At 58.2% G+C, this 24,603-nt stretch overlaps 1 protein-coding gene across 10 annotated transcripts; it reads right to left on the bottom strand.

Moving 5' to 3' along the window:
* Positions 1-7,003: 7,003 nt before the first annotated feature.
* On the bottom strand, positions 7,004-23,119 carry PDLIM7 (PDZ and LIM domain 7). 10 transcript variants are annotated; one of them, XM_054513258.2, is made up of 14 exons: positions 22,981-23,119; positions 21,923-22,029; positions 18,151-18,302; positions 18,041-18,071; positions 17,449-17,567; positions 17,040-17,060; positions 16,662-16,798; positions 16,463-16,499; positions 15,426-15,496; positions 15,036-15,282; positions 13,887-14,067; positions 7,750-7,870; positions 7,537-7,652; positions 7,004-7,343 (listed from the first exon to the last, which is right to left on the bottom strand). In XM_054513258.2, the coding sequence occupies exons 2-14, from the start codon at positions 22,016-22,018 to the stop codon at positions 7,257-7,259; spliced, it is 1,416 nt and encodes a 471-aa protein (XP_054369233.1). In that variant the 5' UTR covers positions 22,019-22,029; positions 22,981-23,119; the 3' UTR covers positions 7,004-7,256. The 10 variants fall into 10 exon arrangements, with proteins under 10 accessions (XP_054369233.1, XP_045756176.1, XP_054369234.1 ...); XM_045900220.3 differs by having other exon boundaries at positions 15,426-15,487; XM_054513259.2 differs by lacking the exon at positions 17,040-17,060.
* Between the last annotated feature and the right edge of the window lie 1,484 nt (positions 23,120-24,603).

Genomic DNA, 24,603 nt, shown 5'->3' with positions numbered 1-24,603 from the left:
CCCTCCGCGCGCTCGGTCCTAGCGCCGCCCCGGCCCGGCCCAGGGGGGAGGGCCGCCCCCCCTTCCCGGCCTGCCCCGGGGCGCCCCCACGCCCCTCACCCACAGCCCGTGCGCGCCGCGCCCCGGCGCGGTTCTGCCCTTCCGCTCCCCAGGCGCGGCTCACCCACGTCCCAAACCCTCGCCTACCGTGTTCCCAGTGTAGGCGCTCACCCTCTTCCCCAGCCCCATACCCCGCGGCGACCCCACCTCACCGCGATCCCTGTCTGCAGCCACTACCCAGGCCCGGCTTCACCCCTGTCCTTTCCAGCTCCTGGTTCCAGTCCCAAATCCACTTCATTCCAACCGGGCCCAGCCCCACTCCGTGCTTAATTTCTCCCCGCCCCAGCCTCAGCCCCCATCCCTGGTCCATTTCCGTCCCAACCCCCAACCCCAACCCAACTGGACCAGCCACCCTGGCCCATCCGCAGCCCATATCCACCTCTGAAAGTTCCACTCCTAGTCCATCCCCATCACTATCTATTGCCATCTGTGTCTCCACCCCACATCCAACCCATTTCTTTCCCAGCCTACTCCCAACCCCATGATCAGTGCGCACCTCCACACATTCACAATCCGCCTTCGCTAGCAGCACCCTCCTCAGTCCAGCCTACCCTATTCCCGTGGGGTTCCCAGTTCCCAGTCACACCCCTCCATCCCTGCCTCCTTGACCATGCCCAGCCCCAATCCAGTTCAGTACCCCAACATTCCCAACTTCTTCTCGGTCCCTGCCCCATCCTGCTTCTGGGCACCCCCTCCCTTACTAGCTGCCCCCAGGGCTGTCTCAGATGGGGCCAGCCTAGGAATTCTTTTGCCTTCTCTCCCAAGGCTCAGGCCTCTCAGAGGAATCCCCAGTACAGTTCCAGAAGCAGCATCTAACCCCAGACTCCCAGGGCAGGGTTCCTCCAAGGACACTACTGGGCCAGCCTTCTGCACCTTTATTTCCCAAAAGCTCTGGGCACAGAAGTCCCCTACAAGGGAGTGAGCACCACTGCCAGGGCCTCCTGGAACATCTCCACCTTGCTGAGGTGGGACCCTGAAACCCTCCCCAGCTCTAAGAAGCCTTTCCACCTCCTACAAAGCCTCCCACCCCCAACTTTTGGGGGGAGGTGACAGAACCAAGCAAGCTTTACTTGGTCCAGTCTGGGAGATGGAGGAGGAGGTGATCCCCAGCTGGGCCTCTGAGTTCTGAGTTGGGTAATCAATTACACCAAGAGGAGAAGGAGATCAGTGTGCGTTGATCAGCAGTGAGTCCCAGTGCTTTAGAGTAGGAATAACCTCTTCAAACCCCCTGAATTTCACAGACACCTGCCTGGGGAACTGCACCTACCATGCCCATGGATCCCTGGCCCTAGCAGTTTCTCCACAGCCCCCACTTGGAGCAAGGCCCAGGCAGAATCAGTGGGATTAGGGCTGAGGGGTGCCTGGGAGGGGTAGGTAGAGGGATCTCAGGCCTCATTCCCCTCCTGCTCCCCTTGACGTATCCCAGCTCAGAACTCCCCACCACCTCCTCCTCCCCAGCCTCCTGCTCACTCAATTTCACATCCAAAAAACAGAAGTCCAATAAGCATACTCTCCCTTCCTCAAATTTCTGCTTCCCCTCAGCCACCTACAAACTCTCTCCAGCCACCCCACTCTCACCTCTTTGCCATCTATAATTTTAAATAAACTTTTAATTTTAGAACAGTTTTAAATTTACAGAGAAATTACAAAGATAGTACAGAGTCCTCATATGTCCCATGCCCCGTTTTCTTTATTTTCAGGGAGAGAAAAGAGGGTTCCCTGCTTACATGCCCTGGAGCCTACTCCTTCTGGTCTTCTTACCTTTCACCCCTCCATATCACCTGCATCCTATAATTTGTAGATCTGCAGTCTGTCCCTCCTGCTCCTGTTGTTCCTGGCACTGCTCCAGCCAGGGGCACTAAGGACCCTTAAGTTGCCAAATTTAGTGGCCCCATCATAGTCTTCAGTTTCCTTTACCAGTGGGAGGAAGGTGACCACTGATCTCCCTCTCCTCTGTGAATCTGCCTTTCTTCAGCCACCTGCTACCCCCGAAACAAACCCATGTGCCCAGCCTTGATGGGTGGGTCTCAGTGCCTCCTTGGAGGTCCCCGCCCCCCCAGGCTTTCATGTCTCCCACTCCCAGCACTGATCACCCTTCATGTCACTAACATATTGGGTGTCTCCCATCCCTAGAGTGCAAGTTCCCCTCCACACTGGGAAGCTGGTCCTGTGGCTCCTGGAGTAGAAAAGACAAGAAAGAGGGAGGATTCAGATCCAGAAGCTGGTCACTGGCTGTGTGACCTTGGCTAAAAGGCTTCCCGTCTCTGAGTTTCCTCTTTGATGACTTATAAAGATAAAATGTGACTGGATGGAGGCTTAAAAGGTGAGAAACCCCTCCCCTCCTCCTCGAAGCCTGGCTTTCCCACCTTCCACACCCATCTTCCCATCTTCCCATCTTCCCATTCTGTGCTTCCCCACAACTCTCAGGGAAGGTTTCAAGGCTGACATGTTGGCCTCAGCACGCGGTCAGCACCAGCTGGTAGAGCCTCTCTGCCCTCACCCTGCCTCTGCCAAGTTCCAACCAAGCACCCCTTCAAGAGTACCCATTATCACTCCAGTGCTCCCCGCATTTCCCAGGCATCGGCCCCTGGCGTGGGGCCAGCCACTTGACCACACTAGCTCTGCTCCTGCTAAGTCCATTGCTGTCACCGCACAGACTTTGCCAACCGTATAACCTTAGACTCATTGCTGGACCTTTCTCGTCTCACTCATCTTCCACTATAAAATGGGGATGATCATGATGGTGCCTACCTCATAGTGTCTGAGGATTTAAAAAAAGTAGAACGTGCTTAAAATGGCAACTGCACATAGTAGATGCTATTGATGCGTTGGCTGCTATTCCTGTTTTACAGATAGGAAAACTGAGGCTCAGAGAGGAGCAGTGACTTGCCCTGAGGCGTGTAGCTGGTGAGTGACAAAGTCTGGATGGGAACCCAGGTCTGTCCCATGTCACTTCACACCACAGGCTCTCTCTGCTTCCCCTCCTAGCACCCTCATTTCCAGGGGGTGTGGCCTAGCCTAGAGTTTGGTCAGAAGTAGTTCTTGAGGCTACAGCTGTAGAGACGAGGGTGGGACTCACAGGGCTGGGGGGGGGGGTGGTGGTGGTCCAGGACTCGGAGGGGAGGAAGTGTGCCCAGTGCTGTGGATGTCCATGGTTAGGTGTCCCTGTCGCTGTCTTCTGGCTGCTTTTCCACTGCAGGCTCCAGATGGGAGCATGTAGTCCAGGCCGGTGGGCAGATGCAGAGACTGCTTCAGGGAGGGACACGTCTCCCAAGTCAGTCCAATGGGTGTCAGCTCTAAGACTATTGCTGGAACCATTAAGAAAGGCTCCACTGGGGCTACTGAGCTGGCAAGATGTGGGCCTGGGGCTCGTTGAGGGGCATCTTTGCCAATAATGGGGAGACCCACCTGAGAATACAGCCAGCATGAAGAAATCAGAGCTGAGAGATGGAGAGTGAGGGAGAAAGCAAGCTCAGAGAGACTCCCACTGTCATTGACCTTTCCAGTTAAATGAGACAAATTCTCCCTGTTTTTGCTAAAACTAGTTTGAATGGCAGCTGAAAGAGTCCTTCCTAATCTACCTAATCCCCAAGTAGTAGTCATTTTTGTCTGCGGCAAGGACGTGGGTGAAAGCTGAGCTGGCCTTATGGTGCCCCGCCCTGCCCCAGCCCTGAGAGGGAGGACCCTCCCTGGCCACTCTGTGGTGACCTCACCGCACAATCTCCCTGGGCTGGCCCCGCCCCCCCACCCCCCTCCGAGTTCTTCCCAGACTCCCAGCAAGCTTCTTGCTCCACTGTGGCCCCTGGAGCCCTGGTCCCCACCTCCTCTAGGCCCTGCTAGGGAGGGGCCCTTCCTCCACTCACAGGGTTGTTGGAATCCCAGCCTGGCGGCTGGTCCCTGCGTGTTGTGGGGCCCGGCCCTTCAGCCCACGGCCTCAGCTCCCCTTCCCTAGCCAGGCTGCTGGGAAGGGCCCACAGGACTGTGAATATTCCAAGGCCACGTAGGACCTGGCACTGAGGAGGCAGCCCCAGAATCATCAGTTCTCTGTACTCTGTCCTCCGGTGGAACAGTCCCTCGCCCTGCACTGCCTCTCTCCCCGCTGACTTCAAATGAGCTCAAACCGCTCAGAGCTGGCAAAAGCCCCTCCCCTGCCTGCTGCCTCTCCGGCTGCCCACTCATGCCCCCGCCGTGGGGCTCTGCCCCCTTGGCTGGAGACTGTACTCTCCAAGGGCGCTAATGGCCTCCCCTGCCTGGCACAAGGACATTGCCCAGTCCCCATAGCCTCCACCCGCCCAGCCTCACGCCCCAGCTTTGGAACACCGTGGTCTCTGCAGCTCTGTGGGGAGGTGCCGTGGGGAGCACTTCAGCCTTCGATCCTTGAGCAGCAGACCCAGGCCGTTCTGGCGGGGGGGGCTCTGGACGGGTCACTTCCACTCTCCGAGCTTCAGTTCCCTCCTCTGAAGCATGCCTTTAATCGCATCCCTCTTAAGTGATTTTCTATGATTAAATTATATATAAGCCATTGCTCTGTGGTTCCTGGCAGAGGGAGCGGTACCCCACGCTTGTGTTTACTTCCATCTAGGCTAGCTCCTCTTTCCTGAGATTCGGGCCCCCAGTTTTCTGCTCCTCACCCTCCCCTCCCTGTCCACCCCCTCCCCCAACTTCCCTTTCTTCAACCACCTTCCCTGGGCAGAAGCCTCCCAGCTTCCTCCCTCCACCCATCGGGGCTGTCCAGCTGCCCCTGGCTGCTAGTGGTCCGGCTTCCTCCTGGCCCACCACAGCCAAGCCTCTGAAGAGCTGTCTACACTCTCTCACCTCCTCTCATTCCACATCTCGCAAGCCCTCCCCCTTGTTCCTCTCATCCTGCTGCCCCAGCTCTCTGCTAAACTGATCTGGCAAACATGGTCGCTTTGTTGAGAAATGCAATGGGGACTCTTTGGCCTTATCTGCCTGGATGACACACTGTTGGCAACTTCTGGAAACACTCCTGCCCTGCCCCTGCCTCCCTGCCCTGAGCTCTCCAGATGCTGTCATCTGTCTGCTTCCTCTGGGATGTTGCTGCTTCCTGGCCTCTCATTTCTTCCCCTGCTGTCCTTATGCTGGATTTGTTCCATGTTTATTATTTTTGTAACAGATTAAAAAAGAATTGAACTTAATTGCCAACATCCAAAAGCCAGATTTCACATAAAAGTCTGAATCTCTGGATTCTGTTGGTAAACTGTCAGATCTGGCACAGCTGGGCATTCCTACATGGTGGCCCTTGCTTGGGGCCGAGAGTGGCTGCCCCCAGAAGACTCCCCCCAGACTGCTCCCAGCAGCTCTCACCATCTTCCCCTGTGCTCTTGCTCACCTGTATCCATGGAAACCAAGGATGGACTGAGAGGGCTTCACGGTTCAAGAGAAGTGGGAGAGAGTACATTTCTTTGTGGAAGCGAAAGATACTGTGTTTAATATGCTAGGGATGTCTCAGTTGAAAGGACACCGCATCTTACCTGCTTTACTCCTGCTGTGACCTGCCTGGGCCCCTGCTCCTCTCGCTCTCTGGGCATCAATTACATGCATCTGTGACCTCCCCGGCCCTGTCCCAAACTCATTCCTGAATTGAATCTGAGGTGAATATGGACTTGAATCTTCATCTACTCCCTGAATTTGTCACATAAATGTCCCACAGGCACCCCATCCAGTCATTCAACAAACATTCACTGGGCATCCACTGTGTGCCAGACACTGTTCCAGGCTCTGGCAAGGCGTGATGAAAATGACACAGGAAGCCCTGCCCTCATGCTCCAGGGGTCCTCAAGAGAACACAACAGAGAGGCCATCTCTTCTCTTGAAAAGGATGGGCCCAAGGACCTGCTGAGAATGCCAACAACTTCAGACATGCTAAAGGTCCCCATGCCAGGTTGTCCTGGCCCTAGTCTGGCTTCTCCTCAGTCTCTCTCCAGTCCAGGCTTGAGACGGGAGGGAGAGATGACAGTTCTCCTAGGGTGGTGGATGGTATCGATGGGAAGCAAGAAGCCCCAGAGAAAGATGGGGCCACTACCAGAGCCTCCAAGTTTCAAGACAGCAGGCAGAAGGGAGCTTCCAAGGCACACTCACTGATGAAGGATGCCCAGACTCAGGTCTGGCATCCAGTCTGGCTCATGGCTCAGGAGCTATGAAACCTTGGTCAGGTTTCCTAACCTTTCATTCCCACAGTGAAGGTAAACACCTCCCAGGATGGCTGTGAGAATGGTATGAGATGGTGTGAGCAATGACTGGTATATTCCAGATGCGTAGCAGAGTTGCCTTCCTGCCTCTCCTCACCCCTCATCCCTCAGGCCCCCACTCTAGGCTCCCTGGGTTCCATCTCTGCCAAGTCACTTTCTGCTCCTCCCTTTCCGTGGCGCCTGCCCCTCCTCCTAGTCCCCCTCCTTCCGTCCACCTTGCTCACAGCTCTCAGAGCTCTTTTACAATACAAATCTGAACAAGTTGCTTCACTATTTCATGCTCTTCTGTGCCCTGACACCCCCACCTCGCCCTCACGACGCACTCCCAGCTCCTTGGCCTGGCCTCCCAGGCCCCGGGGGCTGTGTTCTCCAGCCCCACCCTCTGCTGTGGCATTCGGCTGGCACCCCTGGGCCTTCACTCTGGCTGTCGCTGTTTTCCACCTCCCATCTCTGCAGATGTACCAACTCCTCTTCTCTGACCCCCAAGTCAGTCCCGATCAGGCAGCCCTCCCGTGGGTGCTGGGGCCTAGCACATGGGATCCCCCTTGACCTTCTCCTGCTGACCATGAGCTGTCTAAGTCCCCATCGCAAGGATGACCAGGACAGCCAGCCCTGGGAAAACCATCTTAATCTCCACCCTGCCATGGGCCTCAAATCCCAGCCTCCCTAATGCACAGGCAGAAACACATGCAGGACACGGCTGGATACAGGTTTATTGTGGCACTGGATGTGAACAGGGGCTGGTGTGGCCAGCACCAGTGTGTGATGGAGGTGGAGGGAGTGCGGGGAAATGAAGGGGAGAGGGCAGGGCCCAGGGAACCCTAGGCTCAGGCCAGGAGTTGGGGTTGGGGTGACCTCCGCCAGCCCTATCCAGAAATCTGGGGCGATGCCCTGGAACTGGAGCTCCCTCGGGCTGGGCTGGATGAGGTGGCCGTGGGTGGGAGGCGCTCACACGTGGGAGAAGGCGTGGCTCTTGCAGAGGGGCTTGTCCTTTTTGGAGTAGAAAGTCTTTCCTTCCAGGTTGATCTGGCATATCTGAGGACAGCCAGGCTCAAGCCACACGGGGTTGGGGGTGGTAGGAAGAGTCCCCTTCCCAACCTCTCATGAATTCCAGAAGCAGGGAGTGGAAGGGAGGCTGGTGAAGAACCCTGGGTGGGGCCGGGGAGGGGGACCCGAGTCCAAGGCGGTGGGGGGTGGGGTGGGGGGGTGGTGGAGGGGTGGAACTCACCGCACACACAAAGCAAGTGTCATGCCAGCTGAAGCCCAGTGCCTCCAGGAAGCGGTCCCCCGCGTCGATCTTGAAGTCACAGCCCCGGCATTTCGTGCCAAACATCTTCTCATAGTCTGAGGGTGGAGGCAGAGAGGAAGGGGGCCCTGGGTTCTCACCTGCCGCACACCCCACCCCTTACCTGTGCCCCCCCACCCCCGGGGGGCCACCTACCTCGCTCGCAGTAGGGTGCGCCTTCCTCCATGTAGAAGGCCCTGTTCCGAATGGGCGTCTTGCAGGCCGCGCAGGTGAAGCAGTGCACATGCCAGGTCATCTTTAGGGCATGCATGATCTCCTAGGAGGACGCTACAGTCACCAGGCAGCTTGGCCCCTCCTCTCCAGAGCTGGGGACATAGGAAGGCTGGCCGTGGGCCCTCTTCCTTCCCAGGGTAAATGTTCCATCTGCACACCCACCATTCCCATTCTACTTCCGGCCCTGAGGTCTCCCCGTGGATGGCCACTATGCCTTTCAGATTTGCCCCGTCCAGAGCTCGGCGCCTCACCTCTGTACCCCAAACACGCCTCTCCCACAGCTGTCCCTAGCTCAGTTGACGGCAACTCCGTCCTTCCAATCTGCTCAGCTGAGATGCCCCTCTTTCTCTCATGCACCACATCAAGTCTGCCAGGAACCCCTGTTGGGTCCGTCTTCAAGGTGCATCCAGATCCTGACCACTTCTCACTGCCTCCCTGATGCGGGATGTGAGCCTCTGGCATCCCTGGCCTGGGGGACGGCCCAAAATTCACCTCTGAGCTCCTCCTTCTGCCCTACAGACTGACGTCAAGCTGAGCGAGTCCACATTCCCCTCTGCTTGAATCCCTGCCTGCGCTGCATTTCCCTCTGGCCTCTGCACCCTCTGCTCTCGCCACGTGGTCTCTTGCCCATGGCTGACGCCCCAGGAATGCCAGTCTTGGGGTTCACACCGGCTGTCCTCTCTGCCAGCTATGTCCCAAGTCTCACCCCTCACTGCCTTCCCGTTTCTGCTCCAGTGTCCCCTTCTCCAGAGGCCTGTTCTGACAACACCAGTTAAGACTTCCAATCTGCTCTTCCAATGCCACGTTCCCAATACCTTTAACTCTGTTCTCATCCCTCACCAGCTTGTACTAACGCAGTACCAGGTGACTTATTGTATCTATTGCTTAGCATTTCCTCTCCTCCCTTCTTCCTGCTCAAATGTAAGGTCTGGGAGGGAATGGGACAGGACTGTCCTAGTAACCACAGTACTGCGACAGCACCCGTCCCTGTAGGTGCTCATCAACAAGTGCTCGTGAGTTAACCTGCTCCAATGGACTGGGGAGGAAGCCGAGGCTCAGGGAGCCTGTTCTCTCCCTGGGCCTGGGCTGACAATCCCGGGGACCATTGGGTCAACCAGGGCCAGCAGTATTCAGATCTAGAGCAGGCAGAGGGCAGTGTGGGGCCTCGAGGCGGGTCAGATCTGTGGGTCCAACCAGACCTTACTTCTTAGCTGGGTAACTTGGCCAATGGCATTACTTTCTCTTGACACCTGGTTCCTTCCCTTGTGAACCTGGAACCTAATCCCAGCCTTGCAGGCTGAAAGGATGGCCCCACATTGGAAGCTGGGGGTCCCAGACCCCATGCCTGCTGGGGCCCGGTAGAGTACTCCATAGGGCAAGGTGTTGTTGGGGAGCACCTGTAGGGACGGTGCTGAGCAGTTCGTGCGGGAATGCCCGGAAGGCTCAGGTTGAAATCTAGGTGTTAAAGTGAAATCTGATCTTCAAATATTGCCCGTTAATTTAAAATGCAAGTGTAGACCAAGCAGGACATGTGGGCAGCCTCTGCTCTCAGATGGCCCATCAGTGCTCTCTGCCTCTCTGTCGCATCTCACATCTACCTCACAACCACCCTGGCCAGGCAGTGACTGCCACCATTTTAGTGAGGCCCAGGGAAAGTGACCTGCACCAGGTCACATAGACAATAGATGGCAGAAATGGGTTTCATGCCCAAGTCTAGCAGCTCCAAAGCTGGCTCTTCCCACTGCCTGGTGCTGCCTCTTTTCAAGAAGTAGACAAAGGCTCCAGGGGAAGGAATTGGCTGTAAGCTGGTGGCACAGGGGGCTTGGGCAAGAGCGAGGGTAGCCCAGGGCGGGGTCCAGTGTGTGTGTGTGTGTGTGTGTGTGTGTGTGTGTGAGCAGGGAGGCAGCTTTCTGCTGGTCTTCAGAAGAACCTGGAAGCCAGTTACCAGTATTTATTTTAATGCCCTAGTTTCCTCAGTCTGTCTGCCTCTCCCCTCTCCACTGCCCTGACCCAGGCCCCAGCAGCCTGTTCCCCTCTTCAGCTGTCTCCCCCTGCCCAGAGGAAGCTTGGCTCCAAACTCCTAACACGGCCCCCACTCACCTCTTCCGCCTCACCTCACACCCTTCCCAGGTGTTACCTTGTGACACAAGCTATTCCTTCTGCTTGGAGTGCTCTCTCCTGATCCTTCTTCAGCTAATTCCTACTCATTTTTAAAGTTCAGCTTAGAGGCCACTTCTGTCCATTCCTTCAAACATTTACTGATCACCCTCTGTATGTGGAGCACAATACTAAGCAGACCAGCCCCTGGTCCCAGCCCATGGAGTTCACACCTGGGGAGAAGACGGGACAAGAGGACTGGGGAGTAGTGAGCAAACTGTGGGAGACTTGGTCTGGTGGAAAGGGTGGTATGAGGGAAGGTGTTCCTGAGGAAATGATAGGAGTCCCAGATGAGAAGGAACAAGGTAAAGAGGGTGATCAAATAGTATTCCTGGCAGAGAGGACAGACTGTGCAAGGGCCCTGTGGTAAGGGAAACAGCACATTGGCAAAATGAAATGGGTCACACAGCTGGAGCACTGGAGAGGGGCAAGTGGTGAGAGGTGAACCTGAAGAGCATAGGGCTTCAGATGGCCCCCAAACCTGGGTAGGTCCCCTCTAATGTGTCCCTCATGCTGTGCAGTTTCCCTCCAACTCCACGGAAACTGATTGCCCTGCATTTCTCTCCCCATGCTCCATGCTGATCTCCCAGGGCAAGAACAGTTCTGAGCTCTGGGCGCAGACAGGAACGGAGCCCCTAGCAGGCTGGGGAGGTACGCCTCCCCCCGCCCTTTCCCTTAGGGTGAGGTGGGGGCTTCCTAGAGTTTGTCAGGCCCTGAGTCCCTGCAAGAGGGGAAGCTAAGGGCTCCTGGGCCTCTGTGAAACATTAGCCTGGACTGGGGCAGGAGAGGGTTTGCCACCCAAGGCTTACTCCAGGACCTGGGAGCCAGCCAGGCCCTGTTAGGCTTGGCTCCTCATCTGTGGCCTGGATGATAACCCTGTCCACTCAGCACAGGGATGCAGCAGGACAAGAGTGCAGTGTAATGCAGAGAGAGCAGTCATCCAACAGTGGGGCCTTGATTTGTGATGCCCAGCTCAAGACAGGTCCTGGGAGCCAGCCCATTCTCTTAGAATAGCCCAGTGGGGTGTGGCCCCGGCTGGCAGGGAAAGGACTGTGATCTGGGGCAAAATTCCCTCATCCAGAAAGTGGGAATCACTACACTGACTTCCTATAGTAGGACTGTGAAGCTGGACGCCCCACGCACTGTAAGTGCTCCACAACACAAACTGTCATTACAACAACAAAGACTGTGATAATATCCATTTCCCCCTTCCTGTCTACTGATGGAATCCCCATTTTTTTTGCTGGGCACATGGCTGTCCCAAATAGACTGTCTTTCCCAGCCTCTCTTGCAGCTCAGCATGGTCATGTGACTGAGATATGGTCAATGGGAAGGAAGCCCAAGGGCTGGGTGGTGGCATCTCGAGATGGCTGCCATGGGCCTTCGATCCCTTCTTCCCCTTCCCGCTTCCTGCTGGCTGAAATGTGGCAATTTTGGCCGAGGCTCATCTCAGACTAAGAGTGTTAAGTAAGCCTGTCCTGAGAATGGCCGAGAAACAAGATACAGAAGCCTAGATCTGCCCATTAGTCCCAGATTGCCCACCCCTGCACTTTCTTAGGTGGAAAATAAGCTGCCACTATTTTGAGTTTTCTACCGCTTTTGGGCAAGGTAATCCTTACTAATGGGAACATCACTACAGAGCTCTCCGGCCACATCTGGTGGCTCTGCCTCTGTATCCAGACATAAGAAGCATGAAATGTCGGGAAAAGCCCAAGCTGGGAGTCAACAGTGCCTGGGACCGCTCCAGCTTAGCTCTCATGCTTTGCAGCCTTTGGGCAGTTTCTGTCCCTCTCGGGCTTCAGTTTCCATACATGTGTGACAGGAACCCCATTAGCTTTTCACCCTGCCTGTTCTGCCCCTTTTTCTTCCCGCTGTGCCCTTGACCCCCTGACACCCTCTGAGTCCTCCCCGCCTAGTAGGAGCTCCCAGGGGCAGGGCCCAAACCTGTTACTTCATGAGGCGTCCTCGAGCAAGGGGCACACTACCTGGCACACTGTCCACACTTAATAAGAATGAATGGGGGCAGGGAGATGGCCCATCACTCTGTGCTCATCACATGCTGAGCCAAGCCCCAAGCCTGGCTCCTGTTGGCAGCTGGGTTACCCTGCAGAAAACATGGCCAGGCTCTGCTGTGTCTTTAGCCTCAGTGGGAAGAACAGGCTTTTGAATCACAAATTTGTGTCTGGCCTTCTGGCTTTGGCACTCCATAGTCCTATGCCTTCCAGGCACGGTGAACTGTCTGTCCTCTTGTGCACGGGAGGTGGCACACCCAGTGGGTCAGCCTCCTCAAAGCCTGTCACGACCCCCTTCTGCCTTCTCACGGAAGATGAAGGCTAACATACTGGGTTTGCCAACTTCCCCTGCAGCCCAGGTGCTCATAGGATAACAATTCCAAACACTGAGATAAAGATGCAAGGTCCTGGTTTTTCTTCCAGAGTCAAAAGCAAAAACCTTGTTAAAATAAGGCCATTTGGCCCTTCCCTCTCCTTCCCGCCTGCAACAAGAACACAAGGCCTGGGGCTTGAGTAGTCCTCGGGTAAGCATGGTATGAGAGGCTTGGGGACAAGGGTCTACATGCTAAGGATTTCGGAGCCAAAGGCAGGAAAAGCCTAAAGGCATCCTGGAGCTGCTGTTTCAGCCCTGGGATTCTTGTGACGGAAGTAAATAACCCCTTCTGCTGAAAGCTCTGTAGTGAGGTTTTATTACGGCCGCTGAATGCAACCCCACTGACGCAGCCACTGGGATCCGCGTGCGCCTTCCCTCTTTGGGTAACGTCATCTTGTTTTACTTCAGGGAACCGACCCTCCCTCACTCTGTCTGTGCTGCGGGTGGGACCGCCGGACCCCTGCTCCGGCGGGTGTCCCCCAGGCCCGGCTAATCTGAGTCCTGCAGCTCGAGGCCAGAGATGGGCATGTGACCCAGCTGTTGCCATGAGCATCAGCACTGGGACCCCTGACGTGTCCGCTGGCACCGGGGTGCTCCTATTCTCTTTGTGGCACTAAGCCGGGGAGAGGGAATCCTGGAGCTGCTGTGGCACCATCTTTGCCAGCTTCTAAGTAAAAGTATGCAGGGAATGAAGTCAACACAGAGGACGACAACAGAGGCCAGTGGGGGGAAGTCCTGACGACCCCAGGACCCGCCCTCAACTAGGCCTGAGGCTAGTGCCCCTCGGGCTTTCTGAGTGTTTGAGCCAATGCACAAACCTCCTGCTTTTTAGAAGCTAACAATATACCACTTCACTTTTACGACGGACCCTCTAACTGAAAGGAGCTTCGCTTTTACCAAAAAGGCAAAAAGTGAAAAAGAGCGTTCAGCGTTTGCTCCGCAGCGAGCCGTCACAGAGGCGGCTCGTACCTCTTACCCGAGCACGGGGCCCCACCGGCTCCTTCCCCGGGAGCCGCACTCGGCATCCGGAGCCGCATCCCCGCAGCAGGCTGCCACAGCTCTGAGCTGAGTCTGTGAGCATCTGCGCTTCATCTTGATTTACTTTGTGCATCTGCTAGCAAGATGTGTCCAAAGGTACCAGAAAAGCCTACATGAGGTTATTTTTTGGGTCTGGGAACGCTCAAATTTTCTTCCACATAAATTAACAGTACTTGCTTCTTCACCACGCCGTTTTGGCTTGTGAAAGTTTTCACAGGAACGCTCTACTTTCAGAGAGCTGGGGAAACCTGTAACACTCCTGCTTGCTTGAGCCCCTCTGAGCAGGACTTTGGTCATCGGTGAAGAGGATCTTGGCTAATGTAAAATGAGGCTAATATAGCATCCTGTTTATTAAGATGCTAAGAATCCACAGGACTCCTGAGGGGAGCGCCCCCAGGCCTAAGAGTTCCTCCGTAGTACTCTTCCACGCCGACGGGGTCAGATCTGCCCTCCCCCCGCCCCCCACCAGCCCCACTCACGCCTGTGATCTTCTTCTTGCACTTGGCACAGCTGGGTGCATAGCGCACATCATAGCAGGGTGGGCAGAAGATGGCACCCTTCTCCTCAAAGAAACCGCCCTCTTCCAGGACCTTCCCACACTGGCTGCACACAAATTCCTCGGGGTGGTACGCATGGCCCAGCGCAACCAGGTAGCGGCCCCTGAGGGGGAGGCGAGGGCAGTGAGAGGGAGTGCACGCCTGTCCTGTGTAACGTTAGTGGTCACCTACTCTGAGGCCTGGAAGGGAAATTCATGCTCCCCGTTGTCCAGATAAAGGAGAAACAGGCTTGGGAGGTGACCCGAGTGATGACACAGTGATGAAGCTGCACTGCTCTGACGACAAGAAATTGTGACAGGCCGTGCTGGGAGGAGGAAGAGGGTTACGCTGGCTGGGGGCTGCTGACCTGGGCCCAGTGAGACAAACCAGAGGAACTGGGGCTCTGGGGGCAGGAGGCCCAGAGTGCCCACGGGCTCTGAAGACCAGTGGGTACCTGAGCCGACCCTGGTCCCCACCTTGTCCCACTTGCCTGGTCCATCTGGCCTGGGGAGGGGCCTGCAGGTCCCACATAAATGTCTGAAGGGGTTCTTCGCAGAGCCTAAGAGCTGACAGGAGTCAAGAGCAGCGCAGGACCAGGGCTGAGAACTAGCAAGGTTCTAAGGAGCCAGCACGCTGACTCTGGGGGCGCTGTGTGACCCTGCTGGGCCCCAGGGAACAGGGCAGGGAGGGAGGGGCCTCGGGCCTGTCTGTCCTGAGAGCAGAGGTTTGGCAGAGACCAAGTGAACAGGAGGGAGAGCAGAGGGGCTGGGAGGGGCAGGCCCTTCCCTGCCCAGAGAGTGGCCTTTCTAGGGGTGCAGCTTGAGTGTGTTGTTGGTACTTCCTCCATGTCAGCAGGGCAAACGCTGATAGAGGCTGACGTGGGGTGCGGTGGGGGAAGGGATGCAGGATGCAGAATCGGAGGACCTAGGCCAGGTCCCTGCCCCCACCGCTATTGGGAACTGAATCCTCATCCTCCCACAGTGACAGCTAGATGAGTGGGGAGACAGTCAGGGGCGCAAAGGTCGGAAAGATGCCTGGGCCAGGCTTTAGGACGGGGAAGGCCAGAGTAGGAAAAGGAACAGGGCCACCCACCGGATGACCTTGTGGCAATGGTGGCACACGGGAGTCTTGCCATTGTTGCCACTGCCTGCTCCCGTGGCCCCTCCAGCGGCCGCCTGCACGATGGAGGTGCGGTTCTGCAGAGGCGTGGGCGTGGCTGGCTGGCTGTGCCGGGTCAGCACCGTGCTCGTCTTGTCCGGGGCGTAGCGCTCAGCAAATGCGGGGTCCACAGCCCAAGGTGGGCGGCTAGTGGGACTCGGGGTGGTAGGGCCTGCCGGGGCTAAGGAAAGTGGCTCCAGGGAGGTGCCCAGGACCCCAAAGGTCAGGGGGTTGAGCCTGGGGCAGCTTGGAGCACCCCCCGCCCCGGCATGCCCCTGGAGGCTACCCACCCTTCCCCAGGCCCAAGCCCACTCTCTCTCTCACCAGGCCAGGGTTCCTGGGGTGTAGCTGAGGCTGGGGCTGGGGCTTCTGTCCTGGGCACCTGGCTGCAAGATCTGCCATTCAAGGCCCTGTATGGTTGAGGCTCCTGGCGTGGCCCCACCCCCCAACCTTGGTCCTGCTGTCCCCATGGGAGATGCCTGGGTGCATGAGAGCTTCTGGGCTGGACTCCAGGTCCCACAGGGGTAGGTAGGGGTAGGGCAGCAGCTTCTCCTAGCCAGGTTCCAGCTGGCAGGTCTGTTGTACAGGGCTGGGAGGTGGAGCAGGACTCTCTCCCTTCTGGGGCAGTTCTCGGGGCTTCCTCATCCCAGAGATCTAGCTCTGACGGTAGGGCCCGCTTTGCCAGGTACCAGCCCTCATTGAGACCCAGACTGGCATGGCCCCACACTGGGTCTGAACCATCTAACACCCCCACACCCAAACCACAAACCAAGCCCACAAAGATAGAAGGCAGAGGCAGAGGAAGCAGGGCTGAGAATGTTTATTTCCATGCTTGAGCCAGCACAGACCTGGCAGAGAGTAATACCACAGGGCAAAGAGGGAAGGCAGTGTCAGACAGGGCCAGCCCCTCTGCCAGGCCAGCAGGAGGCTCAGTCCAGGGGCAGGAAAGGAGGGGGTGAGGTAGGCGGAAGCTGCAGCGACCAAGTGGGGGGAGTTGCCCTGGGTGGGAGGAACAGAAAGAGAGAGGCAGAGAGGGCAGCCGGCCGGCGAGGGCCGAGCTACGACTGCACGTTGAGCACGTGGGCAGAGCGCTGGTGGTGCCAGTCCCGGAGGCGGGTGTAGCGTGGGCTCTGCAGCTCCAGGACATACTTTTCCCTGGGGGGCAGAGAGAGAAGGAGGAGGAAGTAGAAGGAAGGAGAGTTGCAAGGGAGGAAGGGAGGGAGGACGGAAGGGAGGAAGGAAGGAAAGAAGGAAGGAAAATGGAGAGCCCTGGCGAGGGACCCTGAGGAGCAGACACAGGGCGGTGGCTGGAATGGGCAAGGCAGGAGGTGAGAAAGAGGGGCTACGGCCCGTCCTTTTACCTTGACTTCTTCAGGTGCTCCTCATCCGGGTCTTGCACTGAGAGGGCAGAGGCAGGCATTGACCAAGAGAAGACCGAGGGCCACCCCAGCCCTGAGCCCCGGCAGAAGGTCACAGGGCACCAGAGCAGGCTCCCAGCAGAGCCCAGGCCCAGGCTGGGAGCCAGCAGGAGAGTCCGCCCTGCCCTGGGCTGGCACTTACTGAACTCGGTGCCCGTGAGGTGGGCAAGGATGCGGAAGGAACGGGACTGGCCTGTCCCGGGCCGAGGCCGCCAGTCCTCCGTGTCCTCCATCAGCCGCTGCTTGCTGGCGTCTGGGACCAGCGGCCGGAGGGGCTGTCTGTGGGGAGGGTGTGGCTCAGAACCTCATGCGGGGGGTGGGCAGTGGGGGCAGCCCCTCCCGGGATTGGTGCATGTGGGTTATGGTGCTGGGAGAGTGGGGCAGGGCAAGGCCAGGGCCCTGCTGGGTGGTGGGGGGGAGGGTAGCTAAGTGAGAGCAAAGGAGGGCAGCTAGGGTGGGGAGGGGCCACCGCCCAGAATGCCAAAAAGAAGGAAGAAAGGGACAGGCAGAGGGGGCTCACTGACTTGTCAGGGGTCTGCACCTGTGAAGGAAATAGACAGATGGGACAGATAAAGGGACAAAGGGACAGACACAAGGAAGAAGAAAAATGGCAAGGGGTCAGAGTAGCCAGAGGCAAGGCTGCACTGAGTATCTAGGGCTCAGTCGCCCGACACCACACCCCAACCCCGGGCCACCAGTTGGGGGGCGCTGCCTGGCTCAGAGCGCCCAGGTAGCGCAGCGCCTGGGCAAGAGCCACACCCTCGGAGGGGCCCAGTGCCCACAGCCCCGCCCCGGCCGCCAGGGGTCGCTGCCGCACGGTTCCAGCCAGGCTGGGGCGCAATGCAGACTGAGCAGCAGTGCGCTGCGGGGGCGTGGGGCCTCAGACAGATGGCGTGGGCGCAGGCGGTGGGTGGGCAGGACCGACGTACCCATTCTGCTGCAGGGCGCTGTCAGCGGGCAGGGGTGCCCCGAAGGGCCGGGCCGTCTTGTTGAGGGAGGCGCTGGGTGCAAAGGTGTACCGCGGGGGGTCCGCGGCGGGGGCCAGGGCCTGGGCGGAGACAGAGCCGGGCAGGGCAGGCAGGGGCGGGGACGCTGGGCCGGAGGGGGGTGCCCCCCTGGCGTGGAGAGGACAGCGGTGCTCCAGCCCCACACCCACACATCTGGCCGGAGGCATGGGGCGGGGGGGTGGGGAGGTGGGGGGGAACTCAGGTTTCAAGGGGCCCATGTGGGAGGGATGATCTCAGCCCACGCGGGCCAAAGGGCAGACAAGCGCGACTGGTAGCACAGGCCAGCGGAAGGCAGCAGACAGACAGGCAGACATGCGTGGTGCCCAGACCGTGCGGCAGCTCCCAGCCCAACTCCCAGTTTCCCAGACTCCCCCAGCTCTGGCGCCCACCCTCTATTTCTGGCCAGGGATAGGGGTATCAAGGCTCCTTGCTGCGGGGGAGGGCTAGTCAGCTCAGCAGTCTAGTCCCACCCCTCCCACCGCCCAGATGTCGCGTTCAGATGTCCTAGGCCTACCTTCTGCGGTTTGCTCTGAGCCGGCTGGGCCCTGGAGGAGAAGGAGAAGGGGTAATAGCAGGCCAGGCCTGGGGGTGCCCCACCCACCAGGCAGGCCAGGGCCCTTGTACCTGCTGAGACCCAGGCTGAGGCGCTCCCCACAGGCACGAATCTTGTTCTGGGCTTCAATGTGAGTGAGGCCCCCGGCATTCTCTCCATCGATGCTCAGCACCCAGTCACCCACAGCCACACCGGCCTGTGCAGCTTTGCCTCCAGGAGTGAGCTGTGGAGAGATGGAAGGTCACGGCCGCCCAAGCCTCTGCAGACCAAACTGAGGCCAACATTAGTCAACCCTGCTTAAGCTGCCCTACTTCTCGAACCCAGAGGCCTCTTCATTCAATGTATTTCTGGGCAGCTGTGGAACACTAAAACAATCTGGGCGGGTGGGGTTCACCTGAACTTCACAAACACCTGAATCACCCTATTTATTTAGTCATTTGTTCACCTCCATGACCCCCCTCCCCACGGTGCAGAACTGCTGTGACATCACCAAGCAGCCACCTGCCGGTTAAGCCCCAAGCTTCTCAGCTCCAACCACAGCCTTTGAGCCCCCTGCCAGCCTCCTGCCCAGGCTGTTTCACCCACCGCTGGCTTCTGCCTATGGCCACTTCCTCCAGGACACCGCCAGGTGCTCCTACTGACCTCTTACACTCCCAGCACCCTGTCCTGGGGCCAGCTACAGGGATCTGCCAGGACCCTCTGAGAGCCAGGAATAGGCCCCCGGCATCTCCAGGTTCCCCGTGAAGTGACTGAAGGGGGCCCGAGGTATCAGCTGAGGTTGTAAATGAGTGTCACCCCAAAGCCTTCAATTGCCACATTACCCTCTCCCCCAGTCCTTTGGGCTCTGCCCTGGGAATCCCCGGTTCCTGTGGCAAATGAGGGGTAATAGTGGGCTGGCAGTAATGGTCACCACCAGCATGAACTAAGACTGTCATGAAGGAACCAGGACTTGGCCTTAAGGTTAGGAAGGGCCATCAGCCCTTTGAAAGTCCCAGTGGGGTACTTCCCAGAGCCCTGATAGAGGTAACCCTGACAAACCCCACTGGGCGCTCCCAGCCCTCTAGCCCCTCAGAAAGGGGTGACACAGCTGTTGTGGGTCTAAGCCCACAGAGCTGCCTGGGCATCTGGCAAGGGGCCTGGCATTAAGTACACTTCCATGGGGAAGTGCTGGAAGGCCAATTCACATTCAGAGGTTGGGGGGTAGGACTGCAAGGTATTGGCTGCCCGTGGCCTCAGGAGACTCCTCAGGTGGGCTGATGCACAGATGAAGTTGGGGCAGGGAGAGGGGAGGTGGGAGGTTCTAGAGAGATCTCCAGAAGGCAGAGACACCAGATGCAGCCCTGGGGCAAGAAGGGAGAGCTGGCTCCATATCATGCTTGGGAGGTTAGAAGGGCAGGACAGCTGGGTGCCTCCTTCTTCATCTGCTACATGGTAAGAAGAGCAGCTGACATTTACTGAGCACCTAGTACTGTCACATGCTAATATTGAATCTTCCAACAACCTGCGGAGTGGAGTCTGAGATTATATGCATTTTACACACGGGGAAAAAAAGAGTTTATGTAACTTGCCTCAAACTGCTCAGCTGGTAAGAGGCAAGGCCAGGTCTGACCCTGACCCTAAGGCTCCACTACACGAGGCTACCTCTGCTGAGTGTTGGGACCCAACTCAGAGGTCATCCTACCTCGAACAACTCCCTAAACCCCTGGTTGGGTCTGGGGCCTGGATCGCCTCTCTAGCTTTTAGTTCAATCCAACAACCCCTTATAATGAGCATACAGAAGTGACACCCTTGAAAGGAAGTGACTTACTCAAGGTCATGGTGAGTCAGTAGAAGGGAAACCTGGTCCAGCCACTCCCTACCCACACAAGCTGGCTCCTGGGAGGTGTGGGCTAAGCCTGAGGTAGAGGTCTTGGGGGTGGGCAGGAGCAGCTGGCTCCCAGGGAGGGGTGGGGATTTGGGGACTACTTCCTTTCCTGAGCAAGGAGGTCAGGAAGCACAAGAGGGAGAGAGGAATGGTCAGAGAGGTGGAGAGGGAAGCTGGAGAAAACCCTGGATGTGGGGTGGGGGGCTGGAGAGAGAAGCAAGGAGGCCTGAGGAGTCAAGAAGGGGAAAAGCTAGAGAGCTGGACACTGCATAGGGTGGGGGTGAGTCAGCCTGAGGACTCCAATAGCCAGCCCAACCCCCAAGTCTCAGACATTACCTCATCTCCCAGGCCTGGGCCCACAGCCAGCCCTAGCCCCTCCCTCCTCCCTGGGGTCAGGGGAGAGGGAGGGGCTGACCCAACTCAGAAAAGACCACCCCACCCGCCCACCCACCAGGGCCTAGGTCCAACTCCAGTGCTGGGCTCAGCCTGTGGCCCCACCCACAGCGAGGGCTGCTGACAAGGGAGCTCAGACCCAGAGTGCCCCCAACAGGCCACATCTTAAAGTCCATCCCTCAGGCTATTATGTTGCCCATCCCCTCCAATGAAGAAACTGAGTCTCAGAGTCCAGCCAAGGCCTACAGCTCCCAGCCACATTGGCTAGCACTTTCACAGAGAGGGGAACATAGAATACACTTTCAGGGCTAGCAAGGCTTGACAACTGTAGGGGTGGGTTTGTGTAGTAGGCGGACCTAAGCTACCCAGCTAGCAGGGCAGTTTCCAGGGGAACCCCATGGAAAGGTCCCTGGAAAGAACAGTGACCAACCGCCCGCCCTGTCCACCAGGCCCAACTCCTGTAGACAGACTTGGCCTTGGGGCCCCTCTCAGGCTGGGCAGTGCCTGGACAACCTGGCCCCCTCCAGCCTGTGCTTGCTTTGGGCTTCCTGCCAACAGCTGCCTGCCCGGTGGGCGCCTGGGTGGGCGTCTCTGGACAGGCGGATGTGCGGGCAGGAAGTCCCCGCCCCCTCCTGACCCCCTGGCCACAGACACCAGTCCCAGGGCTGGCCTCATTCTCTCTGGGCACCCTCTTTGTGTCCCACAACTGACCCTACAGTTGGAGCCATGTCCTCGTGGTCACCAGCTGAGGGGCCCACCAATGGCATTTAGGCGTTCAGGCCTCAACCAGCTTTTTTCGGCTCTGTGGACTCTAGTCACCAGCTGGCCATCCCAGCATGGGGTTGCATTCTTGGGCTTATAAGGCAATCCCCCTGCCACAGGGAGGAGCCAGCCCCCAGCTCCGCCCCTACCAGAGCAGGCCTTCAGGAGCTGAAGTTAGAACCTTAGAGGCCCAACCCACACCCCTGCTCTGGGTCAGAGGCCACTGCATCCTGAATAGGACCAATGGATGAAGATGGAGAAACCTCACAGAGGCTGGAAAGTACCCCCACTCCCCACCAAACTGCAGACCATCCCAATGCCTGAATTCAAATCCCTGCTTTGCCAAGGAATCGCTGTAAAGGCCCCTCTACCTCTCCGAGCCCTGAGTTCCCTCATCTGGAAAAACAGGATGACAATTGCTATTCCCTGGGTGGCAATGAGGCTGAAGTGAGATCCTGCAGTCAAGAATGCCCTGGCTGGGGCTTGGCTCCAAGCATTGCTCCTTCAAGCAGCTTAGATACTTCCCAGAGACCTCAGGCTCCCCTCCTGCAGAATGGGCATCCCCCTGGGGCCTCAGAGGTGGCCCCAGGAGCTTTGTGGAATGGCATCAAAGTACAGGGCAGTGCTGGGGAACTGTGGGTGCTCCTCTCCCAGTACCCACCTAGTTGGGAGTCTTTGTGGCAGGTGCCCACCACATCTCTGGACCTAGATACCTCCTGCTCTATTGAACCTGGCTCACTCCTGCTCAGACTCCTCCCATTACCCACCAGAGACCTGAACACCCAAAGACTCCTGGGGGAGCCCCTCCCCCAAAGATGGCTCACCCTGGAGATGGAGAGGGGTACATTGAAGTCCTTGCCCCCCTGTAGCCGAAAGCCCCAAGGTGCGGGCCCCTCCAGCACCACCTTGAAGGACTCCATGGTGCCTGCTCCTGGGAGGAAAGAAAAGGTGAGTGGACAGCATAGTGGGTGTGCACGCAGGCCCAGCTCCGGACACCAGCCTTGGACTGGTGCCAGGCAGGCACGAGCAGCCGCTAAACACAGCCAGGGCACCCGTAGACGGGCACCTTGTCAGGTGTGCCTGGGTTTCTGCCTAGCAGACCTCATTCTGGAAAGGCAGGGGCAAACCCCCTCCCCCAGGGACTGGGATGATGAGGGGTTCCCCTCATTTAATCTTGAGGTTCTTTTCATTCAGAAATGGGCCGCAGGGCTAATTTGACATGGTCTCCCCCCAAGCCAGCCTTAAGCCTCCCACAGACCGCGGGTGAGTCAGGGGCCGGCGCTCCTCTCCCCCGCCCCCAGGTCCCGACAGGCAGGCCGCGCTGAAGCCTGCTCGGACTATATAAGGCGTGTAAGCTGACACTGCGGAGCCAGCGGAGGGAGCACACGGGGGCTCGGGACGCGAGGGGGAGGGGTGGAAAGGGAGGCGGCTGGAGCGGGTCCTAGCCATTCCTGGACGGGTGGAGGCTGATGAGGACTCCTTTGGGCGCTGGGGGAGACCGGGCGGGGCCATGGCCCCTATGGAAATCGGTGAGGGCTTGGACCCCGAAGCATGGCCAGGTAGGGGATTCATTCTGGAGCCCAGCTGGGGTGGTGCCTCCCACACAGGCCTAGTACCATCCCGACGTGACTCAGTTTCCCCCGTCCCCCGCCCGGGCCCCATGCATTGGCAGAGTCCCGGGCGCAGGAAGCAGCGCAGGCGCCAATCGGCCCTGCCGCAGCCGGCTTCGCCGCAGGAAGGCGGGGGCGGGGGCGGAGGCAGGGGCCCAGACTCGCAAGAGGAAGCGCAGCGCTGGCCCCGACCCCGGTGCCCTCCGTGGTACCCAGCAGGCTCTTGCCCTCAGCCTGGCCCAGCCCGAGACGCCCCGCGCGGTCGCCAGTACCTGCTCGGCCCCGCCGAGGCGCTGCCCGGTGGCTGGCCACACAGAGCCGCGTTGGGATCGGCCACCCGTGTTCTGACCCCGCCCCCGCGGCCGCCGTCCGCTTTGAGCCCGCGGAAGGGGGCGGAGCCAGAGGCCACGCCCCGAGAAAGTCACGCCCGCGAGCGGCTTCTCTACGACTGGGAAGCCCTACCCAATCCTTCCGCCCCGCCCAATCACGAAGTCCCGTTTTGCTTGGAGCTCGAAGGCCTGGCCTGCCCGGGACCCCTTGGTGGGGCGGAGCCTGGGCGGGGTCTGGGCAGGGTCTGGGCTGCCCGTCGCCTGGTCTAGGAGCCAGCTAGCAGCTCGCCCAGCCCCTTGCGCCTCCCTCTGGCCCAGCCGAAAGAAAGCTGCCTTCGAAACCAAACAGACCTGGACATCCTGAATCTCAGTTTCCTCCTCGGAAAAACGGGACAATAATACTCGCCTTGCAGGTCCATCGTAAGGATAGGCATTGTTTGGCGTAAGGTGCAAGCCATCGGCGTCTCCAGACTTTCTAAATTGGAGGGACTTGCGGGTGTGGAACACCTCAAGGTGGGGTCAGTTGAGGTAGGGACAGGGGATCTTGAAGCTAGGTTTGTAGAACCCTCTACAAAAGGCAGAAAATAATGGCAGGGGCAGACAGAGTTGCAGGCGGCCCCTGGCCTGGCTCTGAGCCTGACCCCAGGCGGTCAACAGCCCTCTGCCCTGTAACGACTCCACACTGTTAAAATGGCCTGTTGCCTGGTACCCCACTCCAGAGAGGGCAGCGCAGGCAGTGGGGATGTAACAGGGTGACTCTAGCAGGGGTGTCAGAATCCCCACTTTGTCCCTAGTGGTCATCCCGGGCAGCTAGCACAGATGGCAGGGGAAATTGAGCAGAAGCAGCAGTGTTCGGCTGAGGGAATAGGCATCTACCCCTCAGCTCCTTCTAGGGCATGGCTGAGGCTGTTCTCCACCCCCACCCCCTGCCCTCATCACATTTCCCTCTTGTGCATTATTTCCCTGACTACACAGACTGCTGTAAGAGTTACCTTTAAAGAAATCCTCTCTTGACCCCACCTCCCCTTCAACTATTGCTCTTCTACTCTTTTTAAAATAGATTTTGCTTATTTATTTGAAAGAGAGAGCATGAGCAGGGGGAAGGGGGAGAGGAAGAAGCAGACTCCCTGCTGAGCAGACTCCCCAGATGCAGGACTTGATCCCAGGACCCCAGGATCATGACCCGAGCCAAAGGCAGATGCTCAACCGACTGAGCCACCCAGGCATCCCCTATTCTACTCCTTTTGAGAGTAAAATTTCTCAAATGAGTTGTCTGTAGTCCTGTCTGCACTTGCTTTCCTCCTGCTCTTTCTTGAACTCACTCTAGTCAGGCCGTTGTTTCCACCCGTCCTCTGAATTATTTCCCTCTTCTCAGGGTCTACAGTGACCTCCAAGTTATCAAGTCAATGGTGATTTGTCAGCTTTCCTTTTGCCCTGCCTGGGAGTAGCACTGGTCCAGGTGCCTTCTCCCTTGCCCCTTGCTTCCTACCTCCTCCTGCCACTGGCTATTCCTTCTCTACCTCCTTTGGCAGCTCCTCATCTGCCTCCCAACATGGCCATGAAATG

This window comes from Mirounga angustirostris, unplaced genomic scaffold, assembly GCF_029215605.1.
Source record: "Mirounga angustirostris isolate CCGP_5_RB_7025 unplaced genomic scaffold, mMirAng1.0.hap1 SCAF_7, whole genome shotgun sequence".
Taxonomy (NCBI): Eukaryota; Metazoa; Chordata; class Mammalia; order Carnivora; family Phocidae; genus Mirounga; species Mirounga angustirostris.
The sequence above is the reverse complement of the archived record's forward strand: the minus strand, read 5'-3'. Positions and strand labels throughout refer to the sequence as shown.